The following is an 18,911-nucleotide window of genomic DNA, read 5'->3' on the forward strand; positions in this document are numbered from 1 at the left end:
AAAAATCAGATCATATCTTGTTTATCAAAAAAAAAAAAAAAAAAAAAAAAAAAAAAAGAGAGATCATATCTTTTTATTTCCTTGATTTTTCAGTGCACAAAATTGTCATAAGAATACAAGTTATTCGGTCTTTATTTACTTCAAAAAAAAAAAAAAAAAAAAAAAAAAAACCTGGTCTTTATCACTTTAACAAATGGTGCGGTTTCCCAAAACCTAATGTCTTAAGTCTTAACAAAACAACACAGAAAATGGTATACACGCTCTAATCAAACTGCATTTTTTTACTTGCACTTTAGGGCACGCGCTGTAATTGATGTGGTTAAATTATTTTTAACCTCTGTAATTATCCTGACATGGGGTAGATTTTCTCTGTCCATATTCATCCGTTCCGTAAAACACTCCTAATAGTCCTAACACTCTAACAGACTACTGTCACACTCAGAGTTTTTAGTTTTATTTTTACACTGAGAGATTATAAATACAGTCTTCCCTAAAAAAAAAAACCCAATTACAAAAATTGAAATAAACTCTGAAACAAAGAAATTTGAATTGATTTGTTATTGGGTGCCATTGTTGGTTTCTGTGAAATTGAATGGCGAAGCAGAAAGTGCCGCGGAAGCAACAGGAGAAGGAGACGGAGTTGGACTACCATAGATTCAAAGCTTTTGCAGGAATGGTGGTTGATGTCGCAAAGAAGCATTCTGATGTATACTTCTTTCCTCAAGGCTTCTTAGAACAAGCTTCAACCCCTGCTTCATTCTCATCAATGGTGACCTCCAGACCTTATGTGGCTTGTCGTGTTGTTGATGTTACTTATTGGGGTGATCCTGTTACTGACGAAGTTTTCGTCAAGTATCGGCTTATGCCATTGACAGACATTCATGTCATGGGTAATTATAATGGTTATCGTGATCGAGATAATGATGATGATAATGTGGTTGATTCTTTTGTCAAGTGTATAACCACTTCGGATGCCAACAATGGTGGTGGGTTCTCTGTTCCGAAGAATTGTGCTGTATCGATTTTTCCAACTTTGAATTTCGAGGATGATCCGCCAGTGCAAACACTCGGAATAAGTGATGTTCATGGAGTTAAGTGGGAGTTTAGGCATATTTACAGGGGGACGCCTAAGAGACACTTGTTCACTTCTGGTTGGACCACGTTTGTGAATAGCAAGTATCTTACTCGTAATGATTCTGTTATTTTTGCCAGGAATAAGGTTACAGGGGACCTGTCTGTTGGCATTCGAAGGCATTTTACGCCGCTGTCGAGACTGCCTAAGGGGTATGTGCCCAAACCCCCAAGACCGGGCGTGTTTTCGAGGAATCAGAGAGGGAGGGTCGCAGCTGAGGTGGTGGTAGAGGAGACGGAGAAGGCGATCAAAGGTTTGCCATTCGAGGTCGTTTATTATCCCAGGGCTGGGTTGCCTGAGTTTGTGGTGGAAGCTCACAAGGTAGAGCAGGCTTGTAGAGTGAATTGGACTTCTGGAACCCGGGTTAGATTTCCACAGAATGCCGGAGATGGAGGGCCGAGCGTGACGTGGTTTATTGGGACGGTTACTTCCGTGGTTCCTAGTCCTAATGACGGGCCTTGGCCTGGTTCTGTGTGGCGGATGCTTCAGGTATTGCCATTGCTTAATTACCTTATTTATCTATCTTTTTATGTTTATATATGTTGCTATGTAATACTATCAAATAATTAAATGTTTATGTTTATATGTTGGTAGTCAAATAATTAGTTCACATGAAATGCAGTTGATTGTAGGATTGGGAATAATGTACTTCGTATATGTTATTTTTTAGTATGTTTTACTATCAAATAATTAGTCCACATGAAATATAGTTGATAACTTGATTCTAGGATTGGAAATAGGAATTCTATAGATGTTTGTGAGGGGAGGGGTTGAGATATAGCATCAACATTAATTCAAGGATCTTCCTTTTTCTTCTTTATGTGTCTTTTCCTAATCCAATTTCTAATGATAAAGAGAAATGTGGTTTGGAAGAGGACGCCGGGGGGGGGGGGGGGGTCTCAAAGGTTATTAAAAAATGACTTCACATTCCTATAAATTATTTAGTGTTATGAAGCAAGTGTATGATTAGCTCTTGATCTAACAGTTAATTTGTGTTGTGATAATGCTAAATGGATGCTCTCAAAGTTTTTTTAATGCTTTTTTTTAATGAACAAAAAAATTCGGACTTTTAGAGAAGTCTTGCATTCACTAGGCATCAGTGCATTCAACCAAGACATCATTGTATGAACTATTATGACACTCTTAATATTGTTGTTAAAGTTGCTTGTTTTATGTGCAACGAGCTCATGCAAGATATTGATGTTTCTGCTTGGGGGCGATCCTTGCATGCCTTGTGATCATGCCTTTATCCATGTTTATCTGGTAAAAGCATTTAATTCAAGAAAGTTATTTGTAGCTTACCAGTAGATGCAATGTATGTGGCCTTCAATCAAATTATCAAGTTATTTGGGATGTGAAAAAATAAAAAATACTCTGTGATGCTGTAATATTCTTTCTAGGTTACTTGGGATGAGCCAGAAAAGTTGGAAGAAGTAAGGATGCTTAGTCCATGGCAAGTGGAGTGTATTGCTCCAACACCACCACCACTACCACCTACTATTCGTGCTGCATTTGATACCCCTGCCAAAAGGCTCAAGGGTGTGCAGAACTCTGCTCTACTAGCTGATGGGAAGGGAGATATCTACTTTACTCCTCAACTCGGATTTGGTTCACTGGTGATGGACCAGTTGAGTCCTTCCTATATGAATTACAACATTTTTCCCGCAGGCATGCAGGGAGCCAGGCAATTTCCTAGTATTTATCCATCTAATTCACCTATGATCATGAATGACGATTCTCACCAGGGGCACACTGATGATAATTTGGACAGTAATATGTCACCGACACAGAAAGTGGAAGGTGTATCCACTGACCTGAATATTGCCAGTTCATCCTCTGAGACACGTTCACTTGACAGCCTCAACAGTGTGCAGTTCTTTGGTGCAATGAGTACTGGAAAAGGTGTCACTTCATTTCAGCTGTTTGGAAAGATCATTCATATAGAACAACCTCCTGCAAATACGGATGACATAAGCTGTACTCATGCTGAATTCAGGGGAACTTTTCCCCTGTGATGAAACCATCTGCTTTGTGAATGGTGATTTGCAATGTGTTGGTGATAGGGAAGGCTGTACAGGTATGTGTCTGTATAATGTATGGTTAGAAGTTTTTACATATGCTAGTTGCCTTCTGAAATGCACATAAGTTGCTTAAATATATGCCTTTTGTCATATCTTCTGTTGATGAAGGGAGATTTTGTTAGTAATTATTTCTCCTGAGGACTTTCCATGCTATAATCCCTGGGAGATAATCTTGTCGGGAAAGGAATCAAACCATGCAGTTTGCTTTTAGATTCTTCCGTAATTTTGTGTAGTGCACCCTCAAACACATACATACAACTCCTCTGCCCTTCTTTCTCCACACATGTCCATGTTTCACGAGCTTATAATATCACGTATGAGATATACTTGGAGGCTGATTACTGGCCTTTGATGTAAATTCTTTTTCGGTTTGACAAATTCATAATTTTATTACTGGTATATTATATCATAAAGAGAGAGAATTATGAGTTGGAGTAGCACAGACTGTCCCTATCACACATGCACAAATACTCAGATATAGGATTATAAATGTAAGTGATTAGACAATATTAGATACTACTTCACTGCAGAGTACGATACGGAGTATAAGATATTGGCTCACCGCTCATCAATAGCTTAATAATTTTTACACTTTTGAGACATTTCCCATTTCTTTTTTAAAAGGGTATGATGTGTGGGAATTCGCTTGTAGTTAAATGTTTCTCATGTAGCAAAGCAAAGTGGAATCCAATTATTATCTTTCTATGGAGAAATTATGCACTAGTTTTACATTAAAGACCATTGCAAAATCTCCAGGAAGTGACATTGTCTCTTTTTCTCCCTCAATTTCAGGTATGTGGTTCGTTGAACAGAGGCACGCACACCATGCAGCTTCTAATTTAGTATTGGACATAAGTAGGTTGCTGATGGTGGTTTTTTTTCCCTTTCGTCTGGTTTATATTGAAATTGTAAAGTTTAGCTTCGAGATTTTATCAGACTACGTTTGAATAATTTGCTTTGCAATGGTGTGCTTTTATGTTTGGACAAATATGTAAATTTATTCCACAATTAGAATGGAGAAAAACCATCAGTGTTTTTGTGGATTTTCTTGATTAACCATGCTTCCCAAGTTGCCTTACTTTTTTTCTGTGGATTTTCTTTCCTTTGTATGTCTCAACAGTTGGTAGCTGCCGTGTTTACTTACCTTTTTATTTAGTGATTGTTGTCGTAGGCTTCCAATTGATGCTTTTCATGGCTTCAGTATCAGCATGATCTTTTACTTACATATGTTTGATAGTATCAATTCAAAACAATCTTGTTGTCGTGATTGTTAAGAATGGTAACGAGTGGAGCTTTTATCTACATGAATCTCAGGTTATAAACGGAAAGTAGTTACCAGAGGGGAAGGTGGTAAATAAATCAGATGGTTCAATTATGTCAAATTATCATAGTTTATGAATATAAATAATGACTCTTTTCTAGAGTTAATAATATTCAGGTCAGGGTTTTTAGCATCAAGTCCGCTCACTGGCTTGGTAAAATGGGTGTGGATTATGTGAGTAATCCGAATCAAAATGCTACTGAGCGAAAGCTGTGGAAGTTGATGTGGGGATTGGGTGGCCCTCTGAAGTTGAGCGACTTTGTGTAGAGGGCTTGCAAGGGGAGTCTCGGTGTGAAACAGGAACTGCATAGACGCTATATTGCTGCTCGTAACTAGTACACAGCGTGTGGGATTGAGGTGGAGTCGATAACACATATTCTTTTTTTATTGTGCTGCAATCAGGCAGGTCTGGGATTCATATGACCATGCTACACTTATTTTCGATTCTCCAATTCATGCTTTGTTTGCTGATAGGTTGTTGTGGATGGTGGACATGATCAGCAAAGAAGAGCTCTGTATGCTGCTGGCAATAGTGTGGTCAATATGGTTCTGCAGGAATAAGAGCATTTTTGAAGGAATTACACTGACCATTAGTGTTATGGCTGCAAGCTTCGCAAAGCTAATACACAACTATAAGCTATATGCAGCTAAGGTTCTCTCTTCTAAGTGCTCTATGATGTCTCCTAGTGCTGCTGCGTGGTCTGCCCCCCGCTAGTATTGTAAAAATTAATTTTGATGCCCATGTCAATTCTTCTTCTGCTGGTGGTATTGTTGCAGTGGGGACAGTGAGGGTCGTGTGCTATGGGCTGCAGTCCGTAAAATTCCTATGTGGTGGGATGTTAAACAGCAGAGGTAGCTGCTGCTCGGTTTGGCTGCCAGATTGCGAGTAGGCTGGGTTATTTATGATGATGTGCGCTTGTTAGCTAAGCCTTTTAATGTTTGTAGTTTTTCTCATGTATAAAGGGCAGGGAATGTAGTAGCTCACAACGTAGCAAGGTGGGGATACTAATGATTGTAACGAACGAGTTTGTATGGGTTCATTTCCTCAAGGTCTTTTAACCTTGGCCGAACTTGATAATAATACTTGATCAATAAATTGCTCCTTTTCCTTCAAAAATATTGTGATCTACTTGTATATGATCATAGTAGAGTATAATATGTTTTGAATTCATGCTTAGTTTATAATAATGTCTGATAATTGGTTTTGGTCTTTTGGTTACAGTTTCAAATTAGGCAAATAAATTGTTACATCCGTTTTTTATAAGCTAGAGTTACTATTTTCGTCCGTTTTTTGTTTTTTAAGCTAGAGTTTCATTTTTGGAAATCTCTTACTTAACATCTTATTTTATAAAAACTCCATACAATCTCATCTCTTGCTTATAAAAAAACAAAGGGAGTATTTAGTTAAACTAGTTGTGAGAGGACCCCCCCCCCCCCCTACCCCCAATTTGGCCTAATCAATCTCAAAATTCGAAAAGGTCTAATCGCGGTTATCTATGTTGAGCATAATATGTAATAATGGTTGAATAACAATTGTAAGCACTTATATAGTTGTATTGGTGTGCAAGTTTAAGTGATACCTAGTGTTGTTTTAGTTTGATGTTTAGGATTTGTATAGTTGCACATTTTATTTGATATTTGTGAGCTATTATGGTCGAAGTGGCTAATAACCCCTTCTCCACTCTATCTCTCTCCCTCTCGACCCTAAGAATGCATCTAGTAGATCTTAGCGTATAATCTTAGAACCACTTCACAAGAACCATACTACTATTAGGAGCTATATTAGTAAGTTGTTTATAAGAATTATAGAAACACTAAATAGAGCATTAGCTCGTTTTTTATGTACCTAGGGATAGAGTTAGGGAAAGATAAATGCCAAGAAGCTAGTTATAAGATGTTTCCAAGAAAGATGTTTCCTATTGTTATGATAGATTTATAAAGCATGGACTCTAATCCTATAAATCATATGGGTATTCTCAATTAAATATATTTTTAAAAAGTACAAACTTAATCGAACTCTACATCAAATAAATACAAAAATAATCAATAAAATTCAGCAAAAAAAAAAGAAAAAAAAAGACTGATTTCCTTTAGGTGATATAATATCTGTGATACCAACTTATACCAAGATATGAATTATTGGAAAACAATCAGGCAGTGCACAATTTAACAACAAAATATATTCAGCAGCAAAATGTGTATCATATTTACATGGTTCAAGGTGATAGGATTTATGGTTCATCAGAGAAGCTGGTGGATGAATTTGTCCTGTCAGAATCTTTCTCAACATCAGTGTCTTGGAATAGGGATGTTCGAAACTTATTTCTAGCAGCATGTTGTTCAGGTGTTGGTGCTGGTTCTGGTTCTAGCTATAAACTGAGTGGCTTGTTCTTTGTTATTAGCATTGATTTGTGTGTGAGAGCCAAAGTTATTGCTTTGAACAGCTTGTTCAGGATCTCTCTGATTGACTTAGATTGTACTATTTATCTATTTCTTCATAAGCTAGCATGTTCAGCAATCATCGCATCATATAGTATTTTAGGATCTTGGCTGAAACCTGCACTTGGATCAGACATTATGAGCATAAGGTTGTTTACCCTGGGATTATGTCTAAACAGATTCTTCTTGCTGAATTCCGTTCATCTTATCAGATGAACTGCGTATCTCTTGCTGAGTAGAATTTCCAGATGATGAGCCTGCATATTAATCTGTGTTGATCCATCTTTCACTTCAACACCTATCAAGGTCCATATCAGCAAATTGTTCCTTGAAAGTTCTCCTGTAGGTCCAACCTTGACTAAGAATGACTTTGCGTGAAGCATATCCCGTATTGGCTATAAATCTTCCAGATTTTCCTGGAATACATGTATACTATAAAAGTATAGTTATGTGTTTTATAATAATGTACCTGATTAGTTAATATACCAAGCAGAAGTTAAAAATAGTATATCATGAAAATCATAACACAGACTTGTTGCATGTATTATAATGCTAAAGCAATAAGTAGCAATAATAATGATATCTACTGAAATAACGTGTGTAACATCTTTCACAATCTGTGAGCAATACAATTGCGAGGCACTGTCGCCAAATTACATGTCTTGTTCAAGCAAAAGACTGTTTTTATTAGGTGAAGTGATTAAGTGAAGGACTCGTGGACTCTGCTGAAAATGTTCCATATACATGAACCAAATTGATTTATAAGATTTCAAACTAGTGTGTGGTTCCCTTTTGATCTTATCCCCACCTACTATGAGCAAAGTACACCCATCCACCTCTAACCTTAAGAATAAAAATACAAATGGTTTTCAGTAAGTACATTTCTCCTGTTATCTTAAAAAAAACATCTGTGGTTTAGAACCATGGCCACTGAAAACGATGGATTTCCCGAAGCCCCGCCATTCTGGTCAGAGCTCAAGCTTCCGAGCTTGCTCTCCGTCGATAGTGTTCAGAAACTTCATGCAGCCATTGAGAGTAACTGGAATCCCCTACAACGTATAGCATGCCAAACTGCAGCTGGAAGGGCCTTGTGGAAGCATGTGACAAATGACATGCTAGCAGAACTTCTTGCAAGAGAGTCAGCTTACAAGCTTTTATGAGAAGATACGGAAAGACTGCCTCAACCAAGCCCGTGAAGTCTCTGGCGTGATCCTTGCAGTTCGAACCCTCTGGTTTGATTCAAAACTTGAAGCTGCAGTTAGTTTTTTCAACAATGATGTGTTGCAGGTTGTTCTCCTTGGTGCAGGTCAATCACTTGTATGATTTATTCACATTTGTGCAAACTTTATACATGGAAATATTCATTGTAGATAATAAAATACCAGAAACAATTTACTGTCATGTCCTGCAGTTACTTGCTATAAAACTATTTTGCATAAAATAATGATATACGACACATTTGCAAACTCCATTGGGAAGAAAATGTAGTCCAATTAATGGATCACCAAGTCATAAATATAAGCAGGCTTAACAGTTGTAAAATTCAAAAAGATTCTAGACAATCAAATTTTTAAAACTATAGTTTGGTTTAGGGTTACATGCATTAATTCCGCCATTGTAATGGAAAATGTGATGCATGCTATCAAAGCCATATCTTCTGTTGCTTTCAAGCTTCCCTTTTCTTAAAAGGGGGACCGGGGGAGGGGTGGTGGGTGAAAGAGGGGAATAAGAGCATAGGCGAATTCCAAAGATGGTCCAACCCAACAGATCTAAGCCATAGCTGCTGCCCACCTAAATTCGTTTGATCATGTAGAACGGTAGATCATACAAATGAAATAGTTACTCCATTGGCAATCAACTTATCTAAAACTCAGATAAAGTTATTCTCGAAATTCATAGAAGACAAAGACGTAAAGACCCAATGATAAGGATATTACAAGCCAAATGATAGCATTTTATAAACACTTAACCCTCTTTGAACCAAATGAGCATTATTTGACGAGTCAAATAATTAATATATCCTCCAATACTATACCTATCACAATTAACCTGTCAAAGAAAACATCACTTAAGGCTTCGTTGTTTGGGAGCTGATAAATACAAATCATAGGAAGATTGGTCCTTCAATGCAGTAGTACGATTTCCTCACAACGAAGCTACATCCTACCTGCAAGAATCCAATATAATGTTCTATTATACTATAAAAAAGTTTTATGATTTCTTTGAATTCTTTCAACGTCAAAAATTCATTGATTCTAAATAATTATTAGCAGGTATGGACACAAGAGCATATCGGCTAGAATGCTAAATTGCTTGACGAATAGCCACGTCTTTGAAGTAGATTTTCCCCAAGTCCTGCAAGTGAAGGCATCTCTTCTACAGGAAGCAATGGTACCCAAAGAAGACCAGCAAGAAATGGAAATGAAAGCTAAGATGCTAACCAGAGTGGAAGCTGACATCACAGGGCATGATTGGCTGAAAAAGCTTCAAAATTCTGGATTTGAGCCGGAGAAGAAAACTGTGTGGATCCTTGAAGGAATTCTCTACTATCTGTCCAATTGTGATGCAATCGACGTGCTAAAGACCATAGCTTCCTACAGTACTCTTACTACTACTGTGTTACTGGCAGATTTCATGAACAAACAATAAACCATGTTTTCAAAGTCTACTTTTCAATTGGCTAGATGAACTCCTACCTTCTTTAGGATTTTCATATGTAAAGCTATCACAAATTAGTGATCCAGACGCCCATTTTGGGCTTCTGAATGATCCATTGAATTTGTTAGATAAACTCCGCACCCATACCAAGGTCAGTCGAAGTAAACCCAGAGGATGGAACACCATGATGTCGCCTGTATCTAGTACAAGCTTCTAAATTTCCAATTAGAACAGCTATTTAATCTTATTGTAAAATGATACATAAACTGATAAGTCTCTGTCTCATTCACATATGGTGAGAGAAGTTCGAAAAGAATCTAAAGAAGCCACATCAACATGGATAGAAAAACACTGTATTAATTAGAACATTTTCAAACAAAGCACATGATCAAAAGATAGACATTGGTACTTCAATGGACAAAAATCAGCCAAAGCATGACATATGCAAAAGAAATTCTAAAAATAAAATCAAACAGATTCCAGGTGATCCTAATGTTTGCCATCATATTCCTGTCAGATTTCTTTTATTGATTTTTTTTTTTTTTTTTTTTTTTGGGGAAAGTAATAAAGGGTTTTATAATAAAGCACCAACTCACCGAGAGGTCAGCACAACAACACTCTTATACGAAAAGAGAGCTAAGGATACCTCATTTAAGCAGAAGTCACAAGCTAAAACTTGACACTAAACAAAAACATCACAACTTGAAATTTGAAACCTTTAAGAGGGGGAGCAAAATTTTGTTGGTCCCTTTTCTTTCCAAGTGCAGCACTGAATATACAATGAAAAAATATTTGAAATTGCAGCAAACCAGCCTTATTTTTGTTCTGTGCAAGACAAGAAGCACATATTTTACTTTAAGTTAAACAAAGCTTAATCTAAACAAGGCTAATGATAAATGACAAAGAGAATGGACCCATGGACAGGAACAAAAGGGGAAGGGAAAAAAAAAAAAAAACAAACAAACAAAATGATGATCTAACGATGAAATTTGTAACAACTCGCTATAAAAAAAGTTCCTTCACATTAGGATGATCTCAGTTTCATCACAAGCAACAAAGAGCATCTTGGAAAACAATTATAACTGAAACTATTGATGCTGCTAGCCCATTATGAATAACTGAAAAGAAAATGAAGAACCTATATGATCTTAACATTCTAGACACAAGTAATGTAGTCCTCCTCTATCTCTATACCCACATCCCTATACAAAGAACCAAAAAAATAAAAAAAAGGCTTTTAAAGTACTTCATATTATATATCCGTACTTGGTCCAATCTTTGGGGTCAAAAGTTAAATATGAATTATCAATCAAAATTTCAAAATAACATAAACGAGTCAAATACATCAAGATTAAAAAAATGTAAATCTCCCAAAAATGCATTATAACAATGAGGGACAGAAAAATACAAATTTAGGGCAGCTAGTATGACCAACATGGGCATGATTAATCAAGGCTACAAAATCAAAGCTCACAGCTGCAAGAATTCAAATACATCTTCAGATAGACTCGAGTAGGACCCTGATTTGATCACTTGTCCAAAACCATTGGATGTCAATTCACAGTTTCAGAATTACCCATCAACATTTGCCAGTAATTCAATAAATTAAATTTAAGCTTTTTTTTCTCTATTGCAATTTAGGAAAAAGGAACCAACATGGTAATGACTCTAAAAAGAGCAGGTGCATAAATTTGTATCAATAGTGATTAGTGAAGGGAAAAAAACCTATATTTGACAAGATATTAAGGTTTAAGCTTTAAAAAGATTGGGTCACTCCCAGAGAAAAGTATATTGTTTCACATCCATTAACTCCTAAATACATACAAGATTCTCCATGACGAAACAACCCATGGTTATCCAGTTGGAAGTCAAATGTCAATGCATCCTTTGATACCTTGTTCAAAATTGTTGAGAGACGACAACGAATCCATGACAGCATTTGCAACCTTTTGTCTGCTTTACATAACAACAAAGAAATCAGAAACAAAAGTCTGCAGGTAATTTCTCAAATTATCCAAGTTAACACATAATATTAAGTAAATTCTACTCACTCCAAACCTTTGCACATGTCCTAAATAAAGGGGTGTATTGGATGAATGATTTTGGGTGAACAAGCTTATGAAATCAAGTGGAACAAACCTACTGTCTGTAAACAAAGATGACAATTATTTTGGAATTACTTAAGATGGCAAGGCATTTAATGACATGATAAATTTACCAACAAGAATATAGAACTTGTACCAGGTGTAAATGTATTTTAGTTATAAGTTCTTTACTGAGTGGTATAGTGGATGTCACATAATTTGTACCTCAAACATAAGAATCATGGAACAAAAGTAACAAGAAACCAATTATATAAGCCCTAACCAGCAATAACCACCAAAAAAGTAGGATAAACATTAACCAAATAAAGTATCTCATAAAATTTACTACTGCCATCTTTGATAGGTTTAAATAAAAACCTGCAATCTTGTATGATTTTAAATAATTATTCAATTTCGTTTTAAAGTAAGGTCACATTTTTCTATACCTTACAATTTCTACAGATATCTCTCTACGCTTAACTCATTCAGACATGAGATGTTAATCTGGGGATTAAAAATACTTTTTCTGGACTTATATTGTTCCCATTAAACTAAAAATGGAAAAGAACCACATACCTATCTGAGACAAGTTGAAAATCTGCTTCCTTGGCCACACCATTCAGAAATGTGAATGATCTACCCCCAAAATAAACAAAACAGTTAATAAATGTGTAAAAATGCAATATATAAGAAGATCAATCACACACTCAAACAACACAAACAAGAGAATTTCAATATTTCAAGTTAGTAACGTAAAAAGATGATCCAAATCAAAAAGTATAAGGGCAACTGGAAATGGATAAGAATACGAACTATCAGAGTTTTCCTTATGTACCAAACATACTGAAGCGACACCAATTCAGCAGCAAGTATTGCCAAGAATCCCAACAATAGTAGTAAGTAATCATAGCCAATATATACCTAAATTCCGCTTGACTTTACTTAATTAATGTTTGAAATTAAACAATTTCAGGCCTTTAGAGAAATGCCATTTTCAAGGGTTCTAGCCTTCTAGGTTACCCATCGTTTTTCTTTAGACTACTCCAATGTCTGATTGTGATTGTTTATGGTGGTGAATGGCTGTTTGTGGGAGGAGAGGAGGAAAAGTGAAGAAGTGGGAGTAATGGTTGCTGTCTTCTAGGGAGGAAGGGAGAAAGACTGGATTTCAAACACGGGGAGGATAAAGATAAGGGGAAAGGAAGAGAGAATGAAGGGTATGGTCTGTGATTATTTGACGATAAGACAACAAAGTTGGTAAAGCTCAATTCCTTCATATAAATCAAGGCCAAAACAACTTGGAAGAGTTTAAGGAATTTTTTTTAAAAAAAAAAAACACTTTGATGTCTATTAAGAGGCTGAGTGATGTTGATTCTGGCAGAATTCTGAAAAATTGAGAGAAGCTTGAGCAAAGAATGAAGTGAAGCAACAGCATGAGAGACCCTTCTACGGAGGCTGCATCTGCTCCCTCTGAGAATGAAGTGAAGCAAATCAACAGTATCTTTGAAATATCACGATGACAATTGTCCCAACTCAAACATTTTCCCCTTCCCCAGCGGAACATTTTCCTAACAAATTCCCATTGTCTAGGCCTAAGAAAGGGGTGAATTAGAAACCCGGAGAAAGAAAGCATTACACTTATTTTTCGAAAATAGAGAAAGAAGACCCAAGGCTCCAAAGTCTAATTATTTGGTTAAAATATTGTCAATTTGTTACTCTTTCCCCAATACAAATTGCATGACTTCATAAGAAATAATTTACATTGAGATGAGAGCAAAAACTAATAGAGACACAATATTTCTCTCTTCAACTAACCAATAACAATAAAAACAAGTCTAATAACACCTGCAATATCTTATAATTAAATGATGTTTAACGACTATCTTGCTTCATATCATTATATTGCATATATTGACTTTTGATGTATATAACTTTTATGTATTTGAATTAACGTAAGAATTTTGTGTGAAAAGTACATCGAGGATGTAATTAGAGAATCAGGCCAGAGATTTGAGCTCCCATATAGCAGTTAACAATTTTAGAAACAAACAGATTTCAAAATTTGCTACTAATAAATGGTGTCATGCTTCAACTACCTAATAAGATCACTTAGCCTGGCTTCAGCTTCCAATTTGGCAGAGTCACCATCGTCAAGTAATGATGATGCATTAGTCACAACTAATTTAAACGTGCAAACCTATCACCAACAAAAACAGGAGGTTACAAGCTACAGATAGAAAGTCTAACAAAAAACATTCTCTAGACAAATTTTATACAAAGCACCGATAATATCATATAAATAAAACAATTAAAAAAGGGTGCGATTTTGATAATATCAGGATTACACCTCCAACATCTGCCTCATATATCTATGCATGTTTACATTTTTACAAAGTATGAACCAATACAATTACTTTCTCATATTTCATTTGAAGATTCGCCTTTTCTAAGCTCATCACTAAATCAACAAGCACATTCAAAAATTCAAATAAATACTTTAATTCCAAAACAAGGCCTTAAACTAGATTTTGCAAATTATTAAGAATTTTAATTATATTGGAGCCATGCATGAAAGGAAAACTTCCACGCAAAATATGAAAGAGATACCTTGCATTTTCAAAATAAGTCCATGATACTGGAAGGCAACAGATCTTTCTTAAGGCAAGAAAGATATTGGCTCAAAAAGGGTATACAAAATTGGGACTGTTGAGAGATTGAAAGCTAGATTAGTAGCTATTGGTTATCAACAAGTCAAAAGGGTAAGATTTAAAAGACACCTTCTTGCTTGTTGCAAGCAATTGTTAGAATCGTCATTGCCCTTTGGCCCTTACATGATAGACATTATGAATTGTTGGGTTAGTGTGGCATAAGTTCAATAAGCCCACATTTTGAGCATATGACATGATATTACATAATTCCAGGTTTTTACATACATCATAATATGATGATAAACCATTATAGAATCATCAAAAATTATCTTGCACGATATCATAATTTCTAGAGAAATAATATGGAGCAACTTCTTTCAGCGAATTTGGAGTTTTTTTTTATTTAAAGTTCACATTATACCAGTAAGTGTACACGAGAAAGCTACTAGAAACATTATATGCCTGTGAGAATTCTAAAAATTTGCAGCAGGAAAGCATGTGTGGTGATGTAGGGTTTTCTGCACTACATCGTTCGCCATACATCAATTATAGATATTAGTGTTAGGGTGAAATTTTGATAGTGATTCACTAATATGATCCACCAAGGTTTCATTTTTGTTTCTCTAAGTCAAGATGTTATAACTACTTCGAAATGAAGGAAGTAATTGAGCTTTTGGAGATAACTATTCTTGAAGCCATGACAGATTTGTGAAATTCCATAGAATTAAATGATAAACAAATGTGATCTATGTATTAAGATTTTTAAGAAGTTAACAACTAGTAAATCTAACACGAAATATACAACTTGCTACATAATACTTGACCTTTACAACAATCTAAAATTATTTTTGGTTAAAACAATAGTTATAACTACTATTACTAGTGAGGATTATGAGAAGAGGGTTTTTGAAAGTGTTAGCATGAAATCTTAGAGGATCATATTGGTGGAGCATTTCCAAAATATCACCCAATAAATGATTTATGGTGATGGATGAAGTGTGTACAAAAATCTATATCACCACACATGCTCTCTAATAGCAAATTCTAGAAGTCTCAAGTCTCATCAGCATATAACATTCTAGTAGCTTTCTTGTGCACATGCAAATAGAATGAAGAAACTTCAGCACAAAATGCCCCAAGTTTGCCAACATATGTTATTCCAAATGATTTCTTTAGAAATCATGATTATGCAAGATATTACTCGAAGAATCTAGAATTGTTTATCAACATGATATAAATAGTATGGACTTGTATAGTTTGGGTCACACTAACTATAATATACATGAATCCTCCTCCAGGATATAACTAAGTGAAGTCATATCAAATATGCTAGTTGAAAATATCATATATGGTCTAAACACAGGCTTGTAGACAATGAATTAGAGCTTTGTAAATTTAAGCTAGGGTTGGGTATATATTACTCAATCTACTCAAGATCAGATTTTCTGAAAAGAGACTTTGATGGAGAATTCATGATGGTATTGATTTATATGGATGAACTGTTATTGACCGGCAGAAGTCATTTACACATTTAAGCAAAAACTTGATATTTTCAACCCTAGCTATTTTCATAATTGAAACACTTAAAACTTAAGAGTACTAAGAACTTCGGAGGGTATAATAACTCAGAAGATATATGTGAATCATATTGTTTCATCTTATGTTGACCCTACGTTGGTTTTTAAATGCATATTTTGATGCTGACTAGAGAGGTTGACCATTCAACAGCAGATCTTTAACTGCTTACTACTCCCTCTGTCCCTAATTGTTTGCTCCACTTTCCTTTTTAAGGTGTCCTCAAAAGATTGCCCCATACTACTTTTGGCATGTTTTCCCACTTGCACTCTCTCTATCTCTCTCCTCATTGATATTTGTGTCAACCTATGTGCACCATTATTTGCCCAAAGCCTTAATAAAGTAGATTTATAGTTTGGGGCAAACAATTGGGGACAGAGGGAGTACATATTATAGAAAATAGATTGGTGTCATGAAAAACTAAAAAGAAGAAGGTTGCCAGCAAGTCATCTGGAGCATGTCCAGTACTGCAGATGGACCAGCATAATACAGCTCACTATCCTGTCTTCCATAAGGACAATGCATATCAGAAAATGACTACCATTACCCTCGAGAACAAGTAGATGCAGGGTTATGTCTTTAGTTAAATGCAAATGGCTGATCTATTCACCAAGGTTCTTCCTAAAACTTAGCATTACGATTAATCTTCCAAGCTTGGACTTACTACCCAACTTACACAACAAGATTGAGGAAGGTGTATGAGAGTTGATTACTATTTACTATCTCCGTTACTAACTAATTGCAACAAAGAAATTTCTAATGTCTCACAATTAATACCCTTGGTTGTAGTTAATATAAAACGGACTAACGGAGGTAGTATTAGATTAACAAAACTCATCTCAAGCTCTTCTTTCTTTCTACTACTTTCGAGAGCTTATCTTTACTACGGAGTACATTAATAAAAACATCTGGGACGAATACAACATCTATAGCCCAGGTGAAGGGGTTCGGAACTTCGGATTCCCATTGCCATTACAACAACCAGCAAAAATTGATCAACAAATCAATTAACGACGACAATGAATAAATCATAAGAGGAATCAAACCTCAACACCAGTTTTAGCTTGAAATGCTACCAAAGAATTCCTATCCTCAGCAACACAATCCCTAGCAGCAGATATTAACATCCCTTGAATTTCCTCCAAATCCTTCTGCTCATAATTAACATCCTTCGCCACTATTTATTACAATAAATAAATATATAAATAAAGGGAAGAAATTCATATTTTAAAATGGCCAATAGATATCAAAATTTAAAGAGATGCTACAATCAAAATTATTAGAAAAAATCAACATACTTAGCAATTGATAAGCATAGCGAAGAATTTCTTGGGAAGCATCAATTGGGGCTAAAAGATACTTAATCGACTTCTTTTTCTGCTCTCTCAACCAATCTTTAGGTCCAGCTGCAAAAATTTTGACAAACAGTTAGGGATTTACCCAGATAAAAACAATCAAATTAAGATGAAAAAATACAATTTGAAAGGTAGAAATGAAGAAAATTAAGAATACCCACAAATTCCAAGGTTGAATGCAACTGCAGGAGGTGGTGATTGGAGAAGAAAAGGGGTGATTGAGAGGAGAAGAGAGGTTTGTCGTCGAGAAATGGCGGCATTCGTGGGAGTATTGGAGAGAGAATTGGGGAGTTTTGGATTTGGAGGAAAATTTGGGGAAGATGATGAAGTTGAGGTTGAGCAGAGTGTTACAGTCATCTTTTTCGCGCCTGGTGCTGGTGAAGGAGCATGAATGACTGATATGATAGGCTGATAGTATCAATATCATGATGATGCGTGGGGCCCGGTTTTTTAAGTTGAAACGTGTATAATTTTAGTCATTAATTTCTCTAAGTGGGAATTGAGGGTGGAATTGGGAGTTTTAATATTCAGGACAGGGTTTATAGCATTAAATTGGCTAGGTAAAATGGGTGTGGATTATGTGAGTGTTATGGCTGGAAGTTTCGTAAAGCTAATCTTTTATATCTAAAACTAAAGTAGCAACCGATGACGTCATTCATTTATTCACATTGTACACGTGACAGCTTCTTCTTTAATTTTTTCACACCAATTTTTTTTTTTCTTCTCTATTACATTTTTTTTTATGAAAAAAACTAAATATTGACTTCAAAATAATTTAATACAAAATACTATACAAATAACTCTTCACAAAAATAAAAAAAAAAAAAAAATAAAAAATTGAACGGTTTCACAACTTTTTTTAATACAAAATATTAATTTATGTTTTTTTTTTTATGGAGTATTGTTTTATATAGTTCTTTTTTTCATAATATTCGTGCATCGCACGGGAGCTAATCTAGTACACAACTAAGTGCAGCTAAGGTTCTCCCTTCTAAGTGCTCTATGTTGTCTCCTAGTGCTGCTGCGTGGTCTACCCCTCGCTAGTATTGTAAAAATTAATTTTGATGCCCATGTCAATTCTTCTTTTGCTAGTGGGGATAGTGAGGGTCGTGTGCTATGGGTTGCAGTCCGTAAAATTTCTATGTGGTGGGATGTTAAACAGCAGAGGTAGCTGCTGCTCGATTTGGCTGCTAGATTGCGAGTAGGCTAGGTTATTTATGATGATGTGCGCTTGTTAGCTAAGCCTTTTAATGTTTGTAGTTTTTCTCATGTATAAAGGGCAGGGAGTGTAGTAGCTCACAACGTAACAAGGTGGGGATACTAATGATTGTAACGAACGAGTTTGTATGGGGTCATTTCCTCAAGGTCTTTTAACCTTGGCTGAACTTGATAATAATACTTGATCATTAAATTGCTCATTTTCCTTCAAAAATATTGTGATCTACTTGTATATGATTATGATCATAGTAGAGTATAATATGTTTTGAACTCATGCTTAGTTTATTATAATGTCTGACAATTGGTTTTGGTCTTTTGGTTACAGTTTCAAATTAGGCAAATAAATTGTTACACTCCCTCCGTTTTTTATAAGCTACAATTACTATTTTCGTCCGTTTTTTGT

General features: G+C 35.5%; 2 protein-coding genes and 1 pseudogene across 3 annotated transcripts; 2 read left to right on the plus strand and 1 right to left on the minus strand.

The window, feature by feature from the left end:
• Window positions 1-592: 592 nt before the first annotated feature.
• On the plus strand, window positions 593-4,255 carry LOC145632978 (auxin response factor 17-like). The gene is made up of 3 exons (XM_081685299.1): window positions 593-1,621; window positions 2,533-3,209; window positions 4,006-4,255. Exons 1-2 carry the CDS (start codon window positions 593-595, stop codon window positions 3,145-3,147), a joined length of 1,644 nt encoding a protein of 547 aa, XP_081541425.1. The 3' UTR covers window positions 3,148-3,209; window positions 4,006-4,255.
• A 3,521-nt stretch (window positions 4,256-7,776) lies between these two features.
• Window positions 7,777-9,873, plus strand: LOC145632988 (uncharacterized; annotated as a pseudogene). Its single transcript, XR_014112588.1, has 2 exons — window positions 7,777-8,279; window positions 9,247-9,873. The product of XR_014112588.1 is annotated as an uncharacterized LOC145632988 (transcript).
• A 1,109-nt stretch (window positions 9,874-10,982) lies between these two features.
• On the minus strand, window positions 10,983-17,681 carry LOC145556332 (uncharacterized). The gene is made up of 6 exons (XM_081617989.1): window positions 17,452-17,681; window positions 17,234-17,341; window positions 16,982-17,112; window positions 13,809-13,909; window positions 12,292-12,351; window positions 10,983-11,584 (listed from the first exon to the last, which is right to left on the minus strand). The coding sequence occupies exons 1-6, from the start codon at window positions 17,645-17,647 to the stop codon at window positions 11,500-11,502; spliced, it is 681 nt and encodes a 226-aa protein (XP_081474115.1). The 5' UTR covers window positions 17,648-17,681; the 3' UTR covers window positions 10,983-11,499.
• Between the last annotated feature and the right edge of the window lie 1,230 nt (window positions 17,682-18,911).

This window comes from Chenopodium album, chromosome 1, assembly GCF_948465745.1.
Source record: "Chenopodium album chromosome 1, dcCheAlbu1.1, whole genome shotgun sequence".
In the NCBI taxonomy this organism is placed as follows: domain Eukaryota; kingdom Viridiplantae; phylum Streptophyta; class Magnoliopsida; order Caryophyllales; family Amaranthaceae; genus Chenopodium; species Chenopodium album.

Bases quoted from the DNA above. Each gene is read 5' to 3' on its own strand.
- LOC145556332 (XM_081617989.1), bottom strand. From the start codon at position 17,647: ATGACTGTAACACTCTGCTCAACCTCAACTTCATCATCTTCCCCAAAT. The intron at 13,910-16,981 runs GTTTGATTCCTC...TGTTGGTGATAG, and splicing joins AAGCTAAAACTGGTGTTGAG to GTTTGCACGTTTAAATTAGT. The intron at 11,585-12,291 runs GTATGTGGTTCT...TATGTAAAGCAG, and splicing joins TTTCAACTTGTCTCAGATAG to ACAAAAGGTTGCAAATGCTG.
- LOC145632978 (XM_081685299.1), top strand. From the start codon at position 593: ATGGCGAAGCAGAAAGTGCCGCGGAAGCAACAGGAGAAGGAGACGGAG. The intron at 1,622-2,532 runs GTATTGCCATTG...TATTCTTTCTAG, and splicing joins CTGTGTGGCGGATGCTTCAG to GTTACTTGGGATGAGCCAGA.